The following is a 21,613-nucleotide window of genomic DNA, read 5'->3' on the forward strand; positions in this document are numbered from 1 at the left end:
CAATGTGCATGGGAGGTCAAGCTCTTTCCCCGCTGAATGCGCCACCTTGGAAATATTCACCAGTGCTAGATGAGAAATGCGAGATAAGATCGCACGAATGTTCCAAAATACAAGACGCGTGGCGTCTGGAAGTCTCACCCATCTGTCTAGCTCTGAGCTCGAGATACAGCAATTTCCCGTGAACGAGCAACTTTTGGCCTGGTAGCAGACAACTTCCGGTAACCACTTTCATTAAAAGCGTGTTCTTTGTGCCCTGTAGAACTTCATAAAAAAAAAAAAGGAAACTGTTACAGATAATCAAAGCCGCATAGGCCAACTAAAGATCGTCAACCCGCTTAATGCGTTGTCATCTAGGTTTCCCGCAAAAGTTGACATCGATCTTACGTATGTTGCAACTTCAGTTTCCCGCTTCATACGTTTCCCAACTGTTCCGGTCATAAAATTTGCCAAAACGGTGTTTTGTTGTCTGAGTGACTTCTCCCCTTTATCTATCAGCAAACGGGGGGGGGGGGGTCCATTGCTAATTGTTTCGGCCACGATTTTCTTGCTCATGTGCGCACAAGGGCTCCTTTCCCTTGGCGTCTAAAAAAAAAAAAAACAGTTCTGGGTACCTTCTTTAAAACGAACAAAAACCGCATGATAAGTAAAAGAAAAGTGAACCCCTTCCTTCTCCTACAACAGGTCATTATCCACCACTGGTGTGCATGGCAATGTGTTAATTGCAGAATTCAGGTCCCTCTTTCTTGTTTGAATGCAGCTGTCTGGATAGGAAATATTGCCCGTATTATTGTCTGATGCATGGTAAAAGGTAATGCAAGGTCATTTTTTTTTCACACTGCTGATGAAAGTTCGGTCTTGGACAACTGCGTTATCTTTAAAATGCCGATGATTTCCCTTCTGCCACCTGCTGCTCTAACTTCCAGCCTGTCTCATTGTGTTTACGCTGCAGCTGGCGCCAGTGTTTAGTCTAGCGTCTGGAAAGCTCTCGCTTGCAGATAACCCAGTGCGAAGGAATAAGCTTCATTGTTTTGAATCTCACAAAGCCATATAATCCCCGCTTTTCTTCAGAACCATTAGCATGCTGCTGTTAAAAAAACAAACAAAAAAAACTGCAATGCTCAATGTAGGAATACGAGAGGAAAAGTTTTGGCGGAGCGAGTGTTTGACCTCCAGAATACTCCTGAAACCTACAATAAATTGTCGATTAATCTGAAAATACGCAAGTTTCGTAAAGCTTGTTTTTAGTTCATTTTATGCTGATGAGCTAAGCGGGACTAAATATTCAGTTTAAAGTGGGATCCAAACCAGAGTGATTATCGAGTGCGGCACTGTTTCATGTGTCCTAGGATACACATTCGGTGCAAACAGATCGCAAGTTGTGTGTTTACTTTTTCAGAGTGGATTACAATGCAAGTTGAGGAAGAGTTTGAACTGATCCCTGTAAAAGGGGGGGGGGGGGGGGCGAATATGAAGTTAACTGAATCAAAGAATACGTGACTTTTTTTAGGATGTGTTTTAGACAGACGAACCAGAACGAAATTTACAGCCCCGAATTTTTTGTTTTGTTTTGTGCCAGGGAAAGGTTGTCTTCTCTCCCAAGAGAATCTTCTCTTACCAGTTAATCCTGTAACGGACAATGTTCTAGTGGACGCACATAAAATCCAATATTCATTCTGTCCGATTAGCTCGCGCCAGTGTGACTACTGTCAAGATTCTTCCGAGTTTCACTTTTTGCAATAAACGAGATTGTTTACCTTTCCGTAGGTCTCCGTGCAAACGGGTTTCTTGTAAGAATTTCGTGGAAGAGCAACGACTTTGCACAATTAAAAGAAAATACCGTTTTTTATAAGACTTTTTGCCACGCCATGCATCCCGTGCATAACCGGTTGTATAACTAGGCAGGATAAATGGTGTTAACCGTCTCCTTGGAATCTTTGCGTCCGCGTTAAGCTCCGTATTCTCATTTTGTGTAACATTTTTTACACTTTCTTTAAAACCTACAATATTATTATATAGTACATACAAAGCTTATTTTCTGAGCTACCACCAAGTATAAAACATACTTTGTGGGGGTAATTTATACTCTACTTTATTTACACCTGAAAACAGGCGCCATCTTGAAAAGTTTGGATAACTCGAAGTCGTTTAATACGAAGTTGACATTTTTTGGTCCCTTGAACTTCGTATTAACGAGGTTTTCCTGTATTAGGGATGGGCCGATACCGATAAAGTACCAATATAAAATTTACCAATACCTATAACCGATATTCTACCGATCCGATATAAAATTAGAAATGGTCCTTGAAGAACCTGAAAGGTTCATTGCCCCCTTTAATAAATGTGTGTTTCAAGGTGACTGCAGTGCAAAAGAAGTTGCATATTTAGACATTTACTTTTTTTTAAAGTAGGGCTTGGAGATTATCCATAAAAATTACAACAAAATGGCAGAATTTTGCACTAAATTATCAGATATTTAACAATATATCAGATCGGTAAAATAATCGGTAATTTTACTGATAAACCGATACACCGATATGCCTGTATCGGCCGATACCAATAGAGTACCGATTAATTAGTACCATCCCTAATATATATATTTATATATTTCTTTCACCTAGGATATGGAACTGAGGAAACAAGCAAGGAATGAGGGAAGGAGGTACTGTGAGCCACTGGTTCTAACGTACCAGGCAGAAAGAATGCCCGAACAAATCCGTTTGAAGGTTGGAGGTGTGACGCCTCAGCAGATGGCTGTATACGAGGAGTTTGCTCGCAACATACCAGGATTTTTACCAATCAGTGAGAGAGATGCATCAATTTTTCTACCAAAACCAACAGCAGTAAGTATCTGCAAGGTGAAGCATGTATTTTTTTAGGAACTGTAACCACATGTGGATATCTGTATACAGTTGGAGTCGCAATCACATCATGAATCTTGCTTGTTTCTAAATATTGGTTCAGTGGCACAATGTTACACACTTGTAATGTTTCAATCCATTTTCATGTAATCTATTTTGCCATTCGCTCTGACTTTCTGGGACCAAGTCCTTCACAAATTTCTCATTGATCTACATTCTTTTCTTCCGGAAATTCCATGTATATCATGTCAGGTCATTATTTATTACAAAATAGTACATTAAATCTTACTTTGAAAGTGTGTATGTTTAATTCTTACAGTGACTTTTCATTCCGCTTCCCCAGAACTTTTTCAAGTTTACACTAACATTATATCTGTGCATGCACGTGCATATATATGTGTGTGTTTTGGGGGGGGGGGGGGTGGACACAACTTTAAATAGCTAGTTATAGTCATTGGAAACCACAATGAAACATGACAAGAGTAAAAACCACTTTAAAAATGGTTATTAAGAACATAGATCATTGTTATTATTTTGGATCTTTGTGTTTATTTTACCCTCAGCAAAAACTCTTGGCCAAGGGTTTAGTGTAATGTGCTACAAAACAAAGGTTCCTGCATTCTGATCCTGGGTAGACCTCGTCTGCTTTATCAATTCATGTTTCATCCTCATCGTTACAGTAAGCTATCTAAAATAATCTAGAAAAGCAAGTATTCCATCTTCAGTTTACTTATCCATTGAAATGAAACTCGAACATCAGAAACTCATATCGTTCAGAAAATCACGTTTTGTAATAAATAGTAGTTGCATGAGCAAATTAAACTGCAGGGTTACCAAACTTGATTCTACTGTGGTGAGAGTGCTTTTTGTGTGGCTGCAGTTGCAGTTTTGTAGCCATAACTGTGTAACAAGGAATTAAATGTTGCATCATTATCACAGAATAATTAATTGTAATTCACAGTTTATAATAATCATGTAGTTGCAATAGTTTTCATAGTTTAACATTTTAAATAATTTTGATGTATGTTTCAATGACTTGAAAAGTATGTTTTCCGTTTTGCGTCTTCTGGTCTTACAGGAAACTCACACAACACCACAGTTCCAGACCAGCGGACCAACTCAAATTGTAAGTATTGTATTAAATTTTGTATCTCGTGTAGTTGTGAATCAATATGAAATTAAATTTTGATCTGATTCCAGTACTTGCAAGTTCGAACAATTAAAAGTTTTTTAAGATATTGATAAATATTATTATGTAAATATTTTCTTTTGGTTTAAAATATTCATGAATTAAATTTCAATATTATACAGTCAACTCTCGATACAATGACCTTTCACAGTTCCCGGGAAAAGGCATGTTATTTCGAAGGGGTCGTTATTGGAATTTGCACCAATTTTGAGCTTAAACGGAGCTCAACAGGAAGATTCCTAGGAGACGGTAACCATTTATCCTGGTAGTTATACAACCTGTTATGCACAGGCTGCCCACTGTGAGAAGTAAAATAGAACATGAAAACGTTTTCACAAAAAAGGATTTAATATAACGTTATTTCTTTTAATTGTGCACAGTCGTTGCTCTTCCACAAAATTCTTACAGTTCTAGTTTGTAGGAAACCCGTTTGAACTGAGATCTACGGAAAGGAAGACAGTCTCTCGCTTATTGTAAGCGAAACTCGAGTTATCTTGACACCTGTCACACTGGCGCCAGCAAAAGTGGGGAGATAATCAGGCAAAATGAATGTTGGATTTACTACGGGTCTACTAGAGCATTTAGCATTTCTGTTACAAGATTACTTGGTAAGATAAGATTTCTCGAGATAGACAACGCAACTTTTCTAGGCACCAGATGGGGGGAAAAAAAACAGGGCTGTAAAATTCGTTCTGGTTCGGCTCCCATTGAATATTTTTTTTATATACATATACATATACATATATACATATTGTGTGCATTTCCTTCCAGCACTGCTCTGAGTGTTCAGGAAGTTTATTCTTGTGTGAGACTTAAAATAAAATGTACAGTTTTGTATCAGAAGGTGCAAACCATGAAGTTTCTTGTTTTCCTTTCTGGAGATCAAATTTCGTTATCTTCAAATCAAAGCAAAGCAGCTTTGCGAGATTAAAAACAATGACTTTTGCCTTCGGGCTGGATGAGTCATCAGCAAGTGTTAGCTTTGCAGATGCTAGACAAAACACTGGTGCCAGTTGCAGCGTAAAAGCAAGGTGACTGACTGGACGTGCAAGCAACAGGTGGTTGAAGAGAAAATCCTCCGTATTTCAAAGATAACGCAACTGTCAGAAGAGGTAACTTTTATCACCTGTGTGAAGAAGAAAGAAATGACCCTTTCTTTAAGTTTTACCATGCAACAGACAATAATACGGGCATTATTTCCTATGCAGACAACAGCATTAAAAATATAGGACCTGAATTCTGCAATTATCACATTGCTGTGCACATCAGTGAGCTGGGAAGGTGGGGGGCAGGCTTTTTTTTTTAACTTGTCCTATGATTTTTGTTCGTTTTCAAGAATGTATCCACCCTTGCCTGTAATCAGCCCATGTGTACACACGAGCAAGAAACAATCAACACCCCCCCTACATGTTTGCTGAGAGGGAGAAGTCACCAAAGGAACACTTTTTTTCTTGGGGGGGGGGGGATATTTGGACAACTGGAGTTATATGATGCACATAAGATTGAAGTAAACTTTTGCGGAAACCTGGATGAGAACGCATTAAGCGGATTGACGATCTTTAGTTAGCATATGTGTTATCTCTTAACAGTTTCGCTTTTTTATGAAGTGTTACAAGGGAACAAAGAACACATGAAAGTGGCTACCAGAAGTTGTCGGCTACAAGGCCAAGAGTTGCTCACTCACGGGAATATGCTGAACTCTAGGTCAGAGCTGGACAGATGGGCCAGACTTCCAGGCACCATGCATCTGTATTTTGGAACATTCCTATGATCTTATCTTGCATTTCTATCGCCCCCTGTGGCAGAGTGGTTAGCACATCACGCTGAGACACCAGGGGTCTTGGGTTCATATCCTGGGTTGCACATGGACGTGTGTGATGTATATTCATCAATTTCATCATATCATCACTTATCCCCATCTTCGCAAATTAGTCAAAAGTGGCACAAAAAGCGAAGTAAAATAAATCAAATCAAATTCTCTCTCATTTCTCATGGTGGTATATTTATCGATGAAAGAGCATTGACAAGACTACAAGCCCCGCAGTCATTTCGGTCTGCTGCCCCCCCCCCCCCCTCCTCGCAAGTTGTCAGCAGCTCTTAGGACAAGGAAACTAGTCAAGGTCAATTTAAAATAGCATCCAAACACATTCGATCTTCTCTTCTCTTACGTATCCAAGAGCAAGCGAAATCACAATGTCAAAACAAGCCTAGCACGTTGGGGCAGGGTAACATTGGCGCACCTGGGGGAGGAAAAGGTAGAGGTCAAGTGCTATTGGATATCACTCAAGCATAGTGTGGTGGTGTCTATTTTCAGATCAGACCCACTTGCGAGTGGTAGAGTGCTTGTGATGGGAATGAGCGTGAATAAAACGAGTGCAAAAAACGTATTTTTCGGCCGATTTCCTTCAATTTTTCAACTTTCTTTTCCAAATTTTTCACGTTTCCCGGGAAAAGGTTCGTTATTTCGAGAGGGTCATTATATCTGGGGTCATAGAATTGAGAGTTAACTGTATTAGCTCCCATTGAATCATAAACTCAATTTTTCACACAATGCTGGAGCAAATTAAATAACCGTGAATTTTGCATAATTTATAGGATAATTAAGACTGTAGACACAGCCAAAGACTATGGTATCAGTGAATAAAATCAACTTTATTCAGTAGAACCCTGATTGTATGTTCCAGGATTTTAAATTTTTCCTGCATTTTAATTGCTTCTCTGTAAAAGGTAAAATTGCGGTTTCGCTGTATTCACAAAAGTAACAGAATTTTGCACCAAGTTACAGGCAATTAACAGAACCAGCATATCTGTTGATACCAACAGAGTATCAGTGAATGTCTCCATCCCTAATCTCACTCTCCCTTCAATTGCATTACTACAATAATAGGATAATCCTGTATCTTTTCTCAGTTCATCTTTTATTTCTGGAGGCATGCATATTTAGTTTTTGACAGAAATACAAAATGTAAAATAACACACTAGAATATTCATTTTTCATGTTTTTGAAAGGTGTGAGGTTTTATTTTCCTACCATGTTTTGTCACGAAATGAAGTCCAAATGCAAAGTAAACTCTTAAACACGAAATTTTGAGTTTATTTAACAATGCAACACTTTCTGAAACCTGAATTATCCTGTGAGTTCTGCATTTCATGTAAAATAGATGAATTCTGCTGTAAATATTTGAAAAGCAAAAATGGACTCCTTTTACACAGGAACAAAATTAATATTCTGACAACTATGTAAAATGTAGAAGAGACGGGAGGGGAAATGTTTATTTTGTGTAATAAGTATAGTTTTTAAATCAAATTTAGGGTTATATTCACCATTTTAACACCCCTAACTGTGCTCAGTTTTTGTACCGAAATCTTAATCCTTTATTCACCATAAATATGAGGCTCTTTTTATTTGTTTGTAATGTGTACTGGGATGTAAGGGCGACCCTTGGCGAAGACACCAAAATGTTACCTCTCTTCCACGTACTACAGCCTGGACTGCATTTTGCAGACTAGTGAGGTTCTGGCGTCTACGCTTGCAGCCAGTAGAATCCTCTGTGGTGGTTTTGTTGCTCCTGCCCATTTGTGCATCACCTTTCATTCTCATCTTCACTATCAGCCAAAAGTAGCAGTAAACCAAAGTAAAATTAAATAAATTATAGGGATGGGCTGATATGAAATTTTGGCCGATACCGATAAAGTACCGATATAAAATTTGCCGATACCGATAACCGATATTCTACCGATCCGATATAAAATTAGAAATGGTCCTTGAAGAACCTGAAATGATCATTGATCTCCTTAATAAATGTGTGTTTCAAGGTGACTGCGGTGGCTCAGTCGGTAACGCGTCTGACTACCATGCTCAAGGTCCCGGGTTCGATCCCCGGCCGGTTCAAATCCGGGAACTTTTCTAACGATGGAAGCGGCCCCGGCACCTACCCAGCATCGAATAACATGGGTACCTGGGGGAAACCCTGGGGGGTAAAGGCGGTCAGGGGCGTGATGCTGATCACATCACCCCCACTCACGACCGGGATCAAGAAAGTGTGGGGTGTTACCCCCACACCCCCTATACACCTTCATGGTGTGGTGCTATGCACAGGGGAGCACTTTACCTTTTTTACCTTCAAGGTGACTGCAGTGCAAAATAAGTTGAATATTTACACATTTACTTTTTTAGAAAGAAGGGCATGGAGATTATCCATAAAAATTACAACAAAATGGCAGAATTTTGCACTAAATTATAAGATATTTATCAATATATCGGATCGGTAAAATAATCTGTAATTTTACCGATAAACCGATATGCCTATATCGGCCGATACCGATAGAGTACCGATTAATCGGTCCCATCCCTAATAAGTTATAATCTGTATTATGTCTCAAAGTTCATCCCAGATAGTATTGAAAGCAATGAAACATTCTGCTTTGTCCACAGGCCTTTGCTGGAGCTGATGAAATTGGCAACATCTATGAGAAGCTGATCAACGAGGTGGAGCATTGCTTGCAGACTGTTGTTGGCTCGCAGGGTGTCATATCCTCATCCAACTGCCAAGTAGCTGCTTTGCACAGTTTGTTGGAAGCTTTGCTCATCGGAAGGAGGTCCAGAGAGGTTCTCTCTGCAATCAGTGTTGTGCAGAAGGTAACATTTAATTCCGTCTTTATTTCCATTTTTATTCAGTCTTTGGTACTTGATTATGATTTTTTCCATTTCTTATGACAGTTGTTGTAATGTGATGTTTGCACATAAATGGAGATTTCTTGTACATTAATAATAATGATATTGCTTGAGAGAAATTTCCCACTGACTGGGGATTCTGAGAATTATGCAGGAATTGCTGGAATCTAGTATTATTCGAGAATTTTCTTTACAAAAGTGAAAAACTTGTTGCACTTAGTAATCCAAAAACTATGATACATAGACTTTCATAAATGTTCTGATGTATATTTATTATTAACTAGGAAAAAGAAAACATTGTGTAAAAGATGAAGGCTCGGCTTGACCTTTGGCATGCGAATGGGTGAATTTTTTAAAATTTTCCTCTCCATTCGAAAAACCTCTTGGATATTTCAAAATATGAAAAATTACGTACGCTTAGAATTGCTTCTAGCATTGACGTGAATTTTCATGTAGTTTTCTTTCACTGTTGTCTAGATATTATCAATAGTTTTGTGATTACGTAAGTCTATTTAACTATATCTAGACAACAGTGAAAGAAAACTACACGAAAATTCACGTCAATGCTCTAGAAGCAATTCTAAGCGTATGTAATTTTTCATATTTTGAAATATCCAAGAGGTTTTTCGAATGGAGAGGAAAATTTTAAAAAAATCACCCATTCGCATGCCAAAGGTCCAGCCGAGCCTTACGTGTACAGTACGTGGTGAAAAATAAATTTGAACTATCCATCTAGCTAAAATTGACTGACTTCTGTATCTTTTCATGTCTTGCCACAGGAATTCTGTGTTCCTAAGAACTTGTATCAGATTTGGGAGTGTATTTGCTTGAAGGAACAATTTAAAGGAAATTTATTTAAGTACGAGGATTGCTCAAGTTTGACCGAGACTTTTGTGTGTAAAAAATTGATAAACTGTAGCATGATAAAACTTGTGGAGGATGTAATGTAGTCCTTCACGTGTATCCAACACTGGCATGACATATTTGGCAAATGTATAGAAATTACAGAGAAAATGTTTCTAACTTCGACTTTAAAGAGGATATAGCTTCCTTGCATGGAAGCTCTTTCATATTTGCTAAATATAGTTGGTGCAAGGTATCCTGTGTTCGCCATATACTAAGGCTGAACCAAAGGCACACCTTTCATTACTGGTGCTAATGCCAAATCAATTCGTCAATATAAAATTGATTTGAAGAGTTACAAAGGGGGTTAAAACATAACTAATACAATGCAACTATGCCATTACCAATTTCTGTATTATCTATGCAACAATCTTAATATTTTATTTTCAAATGGGTTGTTTTAGTTCGTATGGAATTGTTGAGTCTGCATGATGGTGTTACATATGCGAGAATATTGTCTGAAAATGGCATAGTGGATCCAGTAAAGATCTAATATTTAAACTGATTCAGATACTCAATTTCACAATTTTATTGTAGAGGACATTATCAAATCGGATACCATAACATAATATCAAAACCGGCTCTTCTGTGTTATAGCAAATGTTGGATTTTGTCAACGTGATAAGACTAGAATAAATTGTTCACAAATGAGATTTTTGCAGTCTTTGAGTAACCTTACAAGACCAAATTTGAAGTGAAGAAATTTGAAATAAATGGAAGGTCGAAGTAATGGTGTAAGAAATTAAAAATATCAGTTAAAAGTTGAATCAACATGTTCTGAGGATGCCAGATAGCCATTTGCTTCAAAAAATTAAATTACAGGCCAAAAGCAAGAAAGAAAATTAGGAAGACTATATCGCAGATGGAATAATCAATTTTGTAGTCACAGAAGGGGCTTTCGTTACCCAGACCTGCAAGAGGAAGAATACATTATCATTGTCACAGGCCTACTTTTACTATGCTTCTGTTAGGAATATCTAATAAATATAGTTTCTAAACTCTGTTTTATTATACTGCTTCAAATCTTGTATACTTTATTCTTAACTCGTGCACATGTAAATAACTGCTTCTGTGCTGATGTAAAATTTTCATGGCTATTTATAATGTGCCAAAATATTTTGTGTGTGTATTTGATATTTGGGGTAACATGTGTGTCCATTTGCTCGTCAGGCAGTTGAAGGCTTGTTGGATGGGTTGACGCAGATGCCAAATGACCCCGACTTGATGGTGAGGTTCAGAGACGTTCTACTTAGGGTGCTGAAAGCACTGCAGGATCCCCATGCCTATGGAATGCAGTGGACTAATAAGCAAGTTACAAGGTGAGTGGTTATCATCGTTCATCAACTTTTGGGTGACCCAACCTCAAAGAATCATCTCTTATGCAATTGTGTGGTGATGTACATTAATTAAGGATAGGAAAATAAATCATTCATGTTTTAATGTTTTGTAAGATCTCTACAATATTGGTCATCAGCATTGGTAAAATTATGTTGTATTTTGTTTTTGTCAGTGAAAATTTCGTATCAGTCCATCCCTAGTTCATATGTCAAAAAGAGAACGACTTGAATAAATGGGTGTTTCCTGTAATTGGTTTATAATTTTCACATATTCTGTATACCAAGTTGAAATTATCCTAAAACATTGCAGAATGGTCTGGAAATATATTTGAAAATACCTGGAAAAGTCAGGAAATTTATTCTGCAAAATGAGTGAGAACTCTGTTAATAGTTTTTGAGGAGGTGTAGTGGTAATAACATCATTTTGTAATCAAGGGATTCCTGGTTTGATACCTGGTGGAGGCACATTGCACAGTGGTTCGGATCCCTCTTTAAACTGTAGGTCCAGTCCCAATTAGCCTATCTCTGCATAAACTGGACTTAAAGAAAACAACAATTCAAAATAGTTATGAGGAGCAAATTGTATGTTTTATAAGTGTGCGAGTGAACAAGAGTGCTGTATTCATACTTGTGTACATTTTCGTGTGTAAAAATTAAGGCAGAACCTGTTGCATTTTGAACTGTACCCAATTGTAATAGTGATATTTTCAACAGTGTAGCATCTTAAAATTGTTTGAGTTATATTGCAAAGTTTTGCTATAGAATAAAGGTAAAGTTTCCCATGCATATAGCACTGGAGGAGAGACATTTTTCTATTCCCAGTGTGGGTGATTTTAGATGAGTGCTTTTCCAACAATATCCCTGCATAATACAGCTCTTGAACCCCCCCATCTTCTTCCAAGGTATGGTGCAATGCCTAGAGGATTAGCTTTACCTTTTTTACAGGGTGGCTACTCACTGGGAATTCCGGGAATTATGTGTAATTTTTTGGCTCCGGGAATCATGCATGAATTCTACTTGAATTTTTCTTGGTAGACGTAAAAAATTGCGACTTTTATTAATCAAAATACCATTGAGTTTATACATATTTATAAATACACTGAGCCAAGTTTAGTGTTTAATTTTATCGAGGATGGAAAATGAAACTGCATGGAAAATAAAATAAAATTCTCTTGGCCCATTTACTTTGGTAATGTCATTTCCAGATCTATCTGACAAACGGAAGATTATTGAAAGATAAGATATCTTGAAGTCAGTTAGGTAAATTTAAGTTTTAAATTCTTACAGCAATTAACAATTTTTTGTAGATTAATATATCTCGTACCTTTTGTGACTTGTGTTTGTAGATGTATTTCAAGTCTTGAGTTTGGGAAAATATAAAATGTAAACCCCACACCTTAAATTAAATATTTTAAATATAAATATTGTTTAATTGAATTGAATTAAAATTTTTGAACACATTGGAATCATAGAAACCTTTTATATTGTTAATATATTTGTGTGTGTATTATGTGTGTGTGGGTGGTGAGGAGCGGTAATATGTAAGATTCAAATAGAGATACATCTTTGTGTACCCTTGAATTTTTGGAAGTTTGTCTTGAAAACCGAGAATTATACTTGAGTTTTATCAGGGTTCTAGAGTGGCCACCCTGCTTTACCTTAATTTGAAGTGGGTGCTCCCCTAACCCCTTTCTTCAAAAGTTATAATTGTAAGGAGTAGTCTGCTATGAAATGTATCCTTACATTCGACTTTGCCTTCAAATTCCAGGTGCTTGATCGAGTGTCGGGACGAATACCGATACAACATTGAAGCTGTTGATTGCCTTATCCGTTCGCACTTGGTGAACTTACAGCAATACGATATGCATTTGGCTCAGGCCATGGAGAATGGGTTGAATTTCATGGCTGTCGCCTTTGCAATGCAACTCGTGCAGCTGTATATGGTGGAAGAGCGTCACAACCCACATGTGACGGAAACAGACTTATGCAACACAATTGAGATGTTGGCACGGATAGCTCAACATTCACGCCAGCCTCCTGATGGGTTAGTACAATTTGTTGGTATTTGCAACTAATTCCTTCCAATAAGTGTCGAAGCGTTTATTTGCTTGTCGTTATAGCATTGGTTCTTTACATGAATGTGTGTAGCTATTTCGAATCCAGGCTTTTTTGTATTCTTTAAAGGGCTTGGCGACACGTTTATAAAATTGTAATTGCATTTAATCATGCATACTTGTCATCTTGTTAAGGTGTAATTAATGTAACATTATTTTGTAAAGTAAATTTGTAAATATATATTTTTTACTTCTAAGATACAATACATTGCAGTCACTTGGTTATATTTGAGCTAGCTGTGTGTCAGTGTAAGTGAACTGTCTTCTTATTTTAATTGGTGTGTGTATCAACATATGCATTTTAAGTTTCATAACAGTTGTAAATTGCACAAAAAATATTTATGGTACAGAAAGCACATGCTTCAAGTATTGAAATTTTTCCTAAATCTAACAGCTACTAACTACTAATGCTGTATGTTATGATTCATTTTAAAACAAAGGCATGTGCGACTTACTCATGTTGTTACAATACAATATAAGTACTTTAAAAATACTATAAAAATGATTACTTACGGTTGGTGAGTATATGTTTTATAGAAAACGTAATGTTTTGAGACAACTGTTCTCTTCCTCAGGTGCACTTCTTGGCAATTGTAAGTAATCATTTTTATAGTATTTTTTTAAAGTACTTATATTGTATTGTATGTTATGATGAAGTCAGTTGAATGACTGAAACAGATTTCAAATTTATACCTATTTTTCTGTTCGGCAGACTGACAGCATTGATTGAAGTGTTGAGGGTGAATCACGATCCAGGATTCCTTGCCGACAGGGCACCAGGTGGACCCACAGCTCACATTCATTCTGGAATTCTCCAGGTACTTGCATTTGCCTTTTTGTGTACTGTAATTTTTTTAAAGTTATTCTATGCCACTTTTCTGCTTCCCTAGGTTAATGGAAATGGTAAAGATGAATGGTGAACTGGTGGAGTAGATAAAGGAGCAATCACAATGAAACACCCATACCTTACCTGAGTTTGAAACTGACACATCGTAACCCACTATGTTAATCACTCCTATGAGTGTTCATTTGGTCTATTGGATATAGTTGAAAATTTATGAGTGTATGCATAGGATAGTAGTTTGTGATTCATCTAATTTCAAGTAAAACAGAATTCTTGTTTAGTCACCATTTCTGCTACTCATGATGCCTTTGTCACACCAAATAGTTGTGTGTATTTGAATTTATATTTTTGTAATGGTATATGATAAATATTGAAACCGGTTGTTTAGGGATGTTGGAAAACAGTATTGGTCTATAGGAAAACCTAACAAATGCAGTTTTTAGGCCCTGTTATTACTAATAGTTCTTCTGTGGCTCCATATCTGAATATCAAAATACATCATTTATTATTTGCTACAGATTTCAATTGCAAAAGTTTACGAATGACAAGCTATAAGTAGTAAATTATCATCTTAGTGTGATAGAACAAATAAAATATTCTGAGTTAATTTTACATTTTGCTAGAGCTGATATCAATTTGAACTACCGATGCCTGAAAATTGTAACAGTCAAAAGTTGTTCAAAATGATGACTAAAATTATTGTTGCAAGTATTCCACGCCAATTACATGCATCAATGTTTTAAAATATTCAAGAATTATACTAAATATTAAAATACCTGTTGTGTAATCACAACATGCAGTTTTTCACACAATACTGGTGGGAAAAAAAAATTACAACTTTGAATTTTGTATATTTTCCCAGCCAACTGGATTGCGTGAAGCAATTTTGTGAACCGACCAAACTGCTGGAAAAGTATTGGCCAGTGTCGGTAAATCTTTCTCGATACTGATACATTGGCTCAGCCCTATATTTAACATGCTAAATACCTGTGTATGTATGTGTGTTTATAAAAATTCCCTTCTGCAGGCAAGAGAGTTCGATGATCCACCTGGCTTGTTAGAGAAGACGGAGTTTCTGCTTCGGGAGTGGGTTAACATTTATCACACTCCATCTGCAGGGAGGGATCCAACTAAGGCTTTCAGTTTATTTGTGCATCAGGTGAGTTAAACAATTTAATAAATTGTGGGGAATTGTTCAGTGGACAACTCCATTTGTTGTTAATATTCTTTTTTCCCCCTGGATTTTCTTTCATAGTGTAATTTGGGTAATAGAGCTTCCTTCAGAAGCTGTATCCCAGGTTCTTTAGGTTTTAGCTCAACTAAATTGAAAACTACCCACAGGAATTTGGGCTTGAGGGGTTGATATTTGAGAGAGGGTAGTTCAGCATGTATTGTATACAACATATTGCATACTAAGTGTTTAATGGTAAAATCATAACCTTCTTATCAAGGTGTCTTGGCAGTTCGGATCCCACTTTAAACTGTATGTCCAACCCTGATTAGCCTAAGTGTTCAAAACGTATTCTTGGTGAAACAAATAACCAACATTTCCTGATATTATCTAAATGTCTAAATAGAATAGCAATAAAGTGATTAAAATATGATATAGCTAAAATTAAAAATGAGATATCTGAATTTTAGAAGTGGCTGAATGCGATGATGCGACTATTTGCAAATAAAATAGATTGAAAATAAATAATCTGGTGGAAGGATTGATTTGTTCTTAAACAAGGACAAGTGGTATAAATTAATATTGCAATCAAATACAGTTAAACCTTGATTTTACGTTTTTAAGGGGACCAAGCTGAAAAAACTTAAAATACGGGAAAATGTAAAATCGAGGAAAAGTTCATAACATTTTGCTCTATTAGAACCATGAAGATTGAATGTATAATGTAGGAATATGTAAAGTCTGGGAATGTAAAACCTGGGATCGGCTGTATTGGCATACCAATCACAGAAAAAGAAATATTCTGCGTTTTTGATCGGTTTTTGCTTCAGAAAAAATAAAATAAAATATTGGTATAGGAGTTCATACAACTAATCAAAAAAGTTGTGAAAACATAAGCTTTCAGTTTGATTTCGATGTTTCATTTGGGGAGACTACACTAGACGACACTAGTTTCCACATGTCTACAGAGAGGCAGTGTCAAGAAGATGCTCATTATATTCCTGGAATGAACAAAACTTGTGCAAATATATATAAAAATATTCGTGAAGTCAAGGAATGCAAGGGCTCAGAGTTCCATTCGTGATCTAGACAAAATTTTCACAATTCTGTTGGTTATAGAATAGAACTAAAACATTTTATGAGTTGAATCATTAGATGTTTTCACTGCCTGTTGTCAGACTAAATTTTTAACTGTTGCTTCCGTTGCAGATGAACATCCATGGCATCTTAAAAACTGATGATCTCATCACTCGTTTCTTCAGACTGAGCACACAAATGTGTGTAGATTTGTGTTACCGAGCTTTATCTGAACAAACAACAACTCCTACGTTAGTCCGTGCCAAATGTTTTCATACGCTGGATGCGTTTGTTCGTCTCATTGCTCTCTTGGTGAAACATTCAGGTGATACTTCCAACACAGCCACCAAAATCAACCTTTTGAACAAGGTAAGTGGGCTTATTTAGCACTGATGCATTACCATATATCTCTTTGGATAGTCTTCAGCAGAACACATCAATGTAGTCCAAAATGAGAGAGAGAAATATATATATATATATATATGGATAAAAGCAAGGAGGGCCAAAAGGGCTAAGTAAAAATCAAAGAAGGTAAAAGGAAACGCTCACCGGACAGTAGAAAAATTCAAAATTTTCGCTAATTTCATAGCATCATCGGTGTAAGAAGAAATAGACGGAACCGGAAGTTGGGGCACTGCAGAGTTGCCAGGTCCCCATTAAAGAAGAAGCCGTGCGTAGAACGAAAAAAACACTTTCGTCACCAGGCTCATCGTAAACTGTGAGTGTGTAGGAAGAGTTGGGAGGGCGGGAGGGACGGGATGGTTTGGGAGGAAAGGTGAGGTGAGGGATGGGCATTACTGGGTGGCCTTGTTCAGGCCAGGTGGAGTGGTTGCACTCATGGCCGATATATAGGCCCTCTCCCATCTTTTGCGAACAGAGGTGTTGGCTGGTTTGGGTAGGAGATGGATGATCGCTACCCGGAAGCAGTCGTTCAAACTGATGTTGTGGTGGTTGGTGTGGACGGCGACAGTGAAGTCCAGGTTGTGGGTGGAGGAGCGGTGGTTATTGATGCGGAAGTTGAGGGCCGTTGATGTTTCCCCCAGGTAAAAATCACCACAGATGTTGCAGGTGAGGATGTAGATAAGGTTTGAGACATGGCAGGTCCCTTTGGGATGGAGGGTAAATTTGCCAGTGGCCGTGTGCACCTGGAGGGTGTGAGAAGTGATGAGGATGGGGCAGGTCTTTGCACCTTGGGCGGTTGCATTTATGGGCAAGGGGTGTTGGATGTGTGGTGAAGGAGTGTTGTGGACCAGGATGTTTTGGAGGTTAGGGGGCCATTTGAAAACCACCCTGGGTTTGTCGGGAAATATGTTTTTGGTTTCAGGATCACTGTGGAGAATTGGGAGAAGAGAGTGCAGGTTTTTGTTGAGGTGGGGATGATATTGGGTGATGAGTGCCGGTGGGTTGGTGGCAGCAGGTTTCTTGGTGGTGGTGGTATGTGAGGCAGCTCGCGATATTTGCTTGGTGACCAGGATGGAGGGATATCCATGGTTAACCAGGGCCTGGTGTAGACAGAGGTTATAATTCTGGCGGGAGGTGTGTGAAGTGTTCAGGTGCTGAGGGCCAGAGAGAATGGAATGGCTTTTTTGGTGTGGAACGGGTGGAGCTGGAGAAGTGTAGGTATTGCATGTGGTTGTTGGGTTTTATGTGGATGGAGGTAGTCAGGTGTCCTCCCTCGATGTGCACGTCCACATCCAGGAAGGTGATCTGGTTGGGGGAGTGTGTCCAGGTGAATTTTAGGGAACGGAAGTGGTTCAGTCTATTTCTCCTCACACCGATGATGCTATGAAATTAGCGAAAATTTTGAATTTTTCTACTGTCCGGTGAGTGTTTCCTTTTACCTTCTTTGATTTTTTATATATATATATATATATATATATATATATATATATATATATATATATATATATATATATATATGCATGCCAGTGGTTCTCAAAGTGTGCACGATGGTGCCACGGCTGGTTTACATGTGTGCTTATTTAGTACATTTTACATATGAAAAGTTCCTGAATTTGAAATATGTGTATTTTTTTAACTTAAGGCAAGCAGTCTAACCACACTAACTGAGTGTTGCAAGTGTTAGATAGACCTACATTCTGACTTGAGTGCCATGGAAAGATCTTGAAACCTTAAAGGCACCGTGAAACGAAAATGTTCGGGAACCTCTGATATATGCAATCATTTCATGTGGTGCAAATTGTGGTCTATTAGTACTTATTAACACTCTAATTTTATTTTCAGACCTTATCTTTAGGTAAGTTAAATATAATGTGGCTCGCAAACAATTGCTCAAGTATTTACTACTCCTTTATATTAATTTGTGTTTGAACCCCCCTGCCTGCCAATGGCATAAAATGATGCAATTGATGTTTTTTAGGTGAGGGTCAGTACCACTTTGAACCCATACAGATGTCTGATAATACTTAGCATTGCTTGCAGCAATTTAATGTAGTTCTGGATATTTGTAAATGTTCATATTGAAGTTTTCAGTTGTATTCATATCATATTAATCTGCCAGAATTTTGCATACAAATATTCATATTTTTACGAATGCCACTTGGGACACTTGTATGCAGATCCTCAAACAAACAACTTTGTGAATGGTGGCACTGAAATCTATGGGCAAATAACATTAAGAATATAAATCACTATTTTTAATTTATTTAAAACAGTACAGTTGAAGTAAAAAAATATTTAGTATACTTTGGTAATTGCGTAAGAGTCTATAAAATCATTGAAAATATTAAGTATAAAGAACTCCAAATCCCAGATATTTAGCCATCACTTTTCCAGACAGGAAATATCTAGAAATATCTGAGGAATGCCTTGTCAGACATTGCCGAGCTTCCTTGATCACCACCCTTGCAAACAGGTGTAAACAATTGCAATCAAGGAAGAGACTACGGTAATGTAATGATTCTGGCATTGTCAGTAAATTCGATCGGAATAAATGTCTGGGAGCAGAGAGGTCATTCTTCAGTCAGTTACGAGCAGTTAGGAAGAGAGGCAGAAGTACGATTCGAGGAAGAATGTGTTGAAGTGAGTCGCGAGGCGACTCTTTGTACAGTCACGACCATAACCATACTTTGCAGAACTTCAGCTGCTATACAGACAGAGGTATACCACTTTACTTTAGCCATGCTGATCCAGTCTTTAGGGGTTTAAATCTCAAATGTTGTGTTTTGCCATTCGTATGTGTGTAGTTAGTACCTCTTGCACCTTACCATCAAGCTTGCAATGTTCATAATCAAGGATGAATGAGCAGTGAGTTACATCAACCGAGTTTGATCCCACATACCGAAGGGTATGTTACGATTACTCCTTTGTAAGCTCAGTTTTTCCAGCTTGGGGCCACTTTCCAAACCAGATGCACCACAACATGTCTACTGGGGTGGAAGAAAAGTCAGTTTCAATGTGCATTTGTTAAAATTTGATATTTTGTGCTTTGGCAGCATACATTTTGCATTTATGAAAGCCCCAATGGAGTGAGACATTCATTAGCAAATTGGAGCTGACATTTTTTCCACTGTCCTAGGCATGCTGCAGGTTTTTTCATTCACAATGCAAAGGCAACTGTCATTCCATACTGCTGCTACATTATTACATTTCAACATTTTAGATTTTCACAAAAAAATGTCATGCAAACTTGTGCAGTTATGATGCATTATAACTTTTGATTGTTTCTGTCTCTTCAGGTTTTGGGAATTGTTGCTGGTGTTCTCCTGCAGGACCATGAGGTTCATGTTTCTGATTTCCAACAGTTACCATATCATCGAATTTTTATTATGCTATTCTTGGAACTCCATAATCCAGAAGCTATTTTGGAAGCTATCAATTTTCAGGTAATTCTTCAAGTACATGAATATGGTATACAATTCAAAAACTGTAATTTCTTTCTTTTGAAAAATGTCTGATTTTTTTTTTTAAATCAAGTTTGCAACATCATTTCCTAAGCATAAAGCTCTTGGATTAATTGCTTATAAAGTTGAGTATATAATTCGAGTAGTCATTAAATATTTGCTATTTTGTACTCAATCTGTAAGCTTATGTTAGACACTAGAAAATTCAAGTAAGCATGTTTTGTTGTCGTCTCTTTGCAGGTTTTAACAGCCTTCTGTCATACCCTTCATATACTACGCCCTGCCAAAGCTCCTGGTTTTGCATATGCATGGCTGGAACTTGTATCGCATCGAGTATTCATTGGGCGAATGTTGGCTACTACCCCACAGCAGAAGGTAACATTTTCATTTGTTTCTTTTGTTCAGTCTTTGCATCATTTTGCCGTTTAACACTTTAACTTTAGTTTCCCAAATAAAGAAAGTCTAATGAAATTTTGCATTTCACATGGAGAACTGTTTGTAGGAGAATGGAGCGTAAAAGTTACTACTTTGCAAAATAATAAAATGGTTATATATTTACTCAGGCACACATTTTTAAATTGAAGGACAATTCGAAATATTGGACCCTTGATTTCAAGTTTTACAGAAGTCCCAAGTGAAAAATCTTAAAATCCAGAAAACTTTTGTAATATTTTTGCTTTATTGATCAAGGAGGTTAAAAGTATAATGCTGAAAAATGTAAATTGTGGTTCCAGTATATTAATAAATTGTTGCCAGTTCTTCCACAATGATTCTTTACTGTGTTTTATTTATTTTGAGAACCTGTGCTGTTACACTGATTTTAAATTTCATTCAACGCTATTAACTCGTATCTGTACTTTCTTACCATAATCTTTCACATTAGAGTAAATTGTCATGAGGCATTTTTTTTTCCTCCACATAAGCCCACAGATTGATCCTTTTGTCTGTGGTGCGAAAAGGCTTGGGTTCGACCCAAAATTTCAGTGTTTACCCTGGATCTTTAGCATAACTAGTGGATAAGGAGTAACTGCAGCACGACTGACAATGCATCGCCCATTGCAGCCTCCATGATGGCGCAGTGGTAGCATTGTTGCCTTGTAATCAAGGGGACCCAGGTTCAATACGTGGTGGAGGTGTGGTTTGGATCCCACTTTAAACTGTAGGTCCAGTTCCGATTAGCCTTACTGTGCATAAAGTGAACTTAAAACACCAACTCAACAACAACAGCAGCATCAGCCAATGAAAAGCCAATTAAAGTGTTGGCAAATCATGGAGTTTGATATTAGTAGTAATGATGTAGCATGTTCCCCCTGTGCAAATAGAAAATGAAGTTCCATCCTCTTCGGATCACTAATCTCTGAGGCAGAATTGTCATTGTATCATGCTACGAAACCATGATCCTATTTGAATCTGTATTGATGTTTCATTGTTTTCATCCATGTCCATTCTATCTACATGTTCATAGTGAGAAGGAATGAAATGTTAATTAACGAAAATTTGAATAGTTGGGAACATCTTTATTCCGTAGACTATCATTCTCCATTTTTCATATTGCAAAATTGTAGACAGTTATTGTATTCTG

At 37.4% G+C, this 21,613-nt stretch overlaps 1 protein-coding gene across 6 annotated transcripts in view; it reads left to right on the plus strand.

Moving 5' to 3' along the window:
• LOC145998923 (CCR4-NOT transcription complex subunit 1-like) overlaps positions 1-21,613 on the plus strand; it is a 133,307-nt gene that overhangs the window by 89,246 nt on the left and 22,448 nt on the right. For 5 of the 6 annotated variants that reach the window (XM_083135701.1, XM_083135702.1, XM_083135700.1 and 2 more), the window contains 10 exons: positions 2,619-2,840; positions 3,928-3,984; positions 8,483-8,686; positions 10,796-10,944; positions 12,731-13,006; positions 13,789-13,894; positions 14,948-15,079; positions 16,301-16,537; positions 19,867-20,013; positions 20,272-20,406. In XM_083135701.1, coding sequence (XP_082991827.1) covers positions 2,619-2,840; positions 3,928-3,984; positions 8,483-8,686; positions 10,796-10,944; positions 12,731-13,006; positions 13,789-13,894; positions 14,948-15,079; positions 16,301-16,537; positions 19,867-20,013; positions 20,272-20,406 — 1,665 coding nt within the window. The remainder of the gene's footprint in view (positions 1-2,618; positions 2,841-3,927; positions 3,985-8,482; positions 8,687-10,795; positions 10,945-12,730; positions 13,007-13,788; positions 13,895-14,947; positions 15,080-16,300; positions 16,538-19,866; positions 20,014-20,271; positions 20,407-21,613) is intronic. The other variant, XM_083135699.1, reaches the window with a different exon arrangement.

The sequence above is a fragment of the Lepisma saccharinum genome, chromosome 14 (assembly GCF_977018435.1).
Source record: "Lepisma saccharinum chromosome 14, izLepSacc3.1, whole genome shotgun sequence".
Lineage (NCBI taxonomy): Eukaryota > Metazoa > Arthropoda > Insecta > Zygentoma > Lepismatidae > Lepisma > Lepisma saccharinum.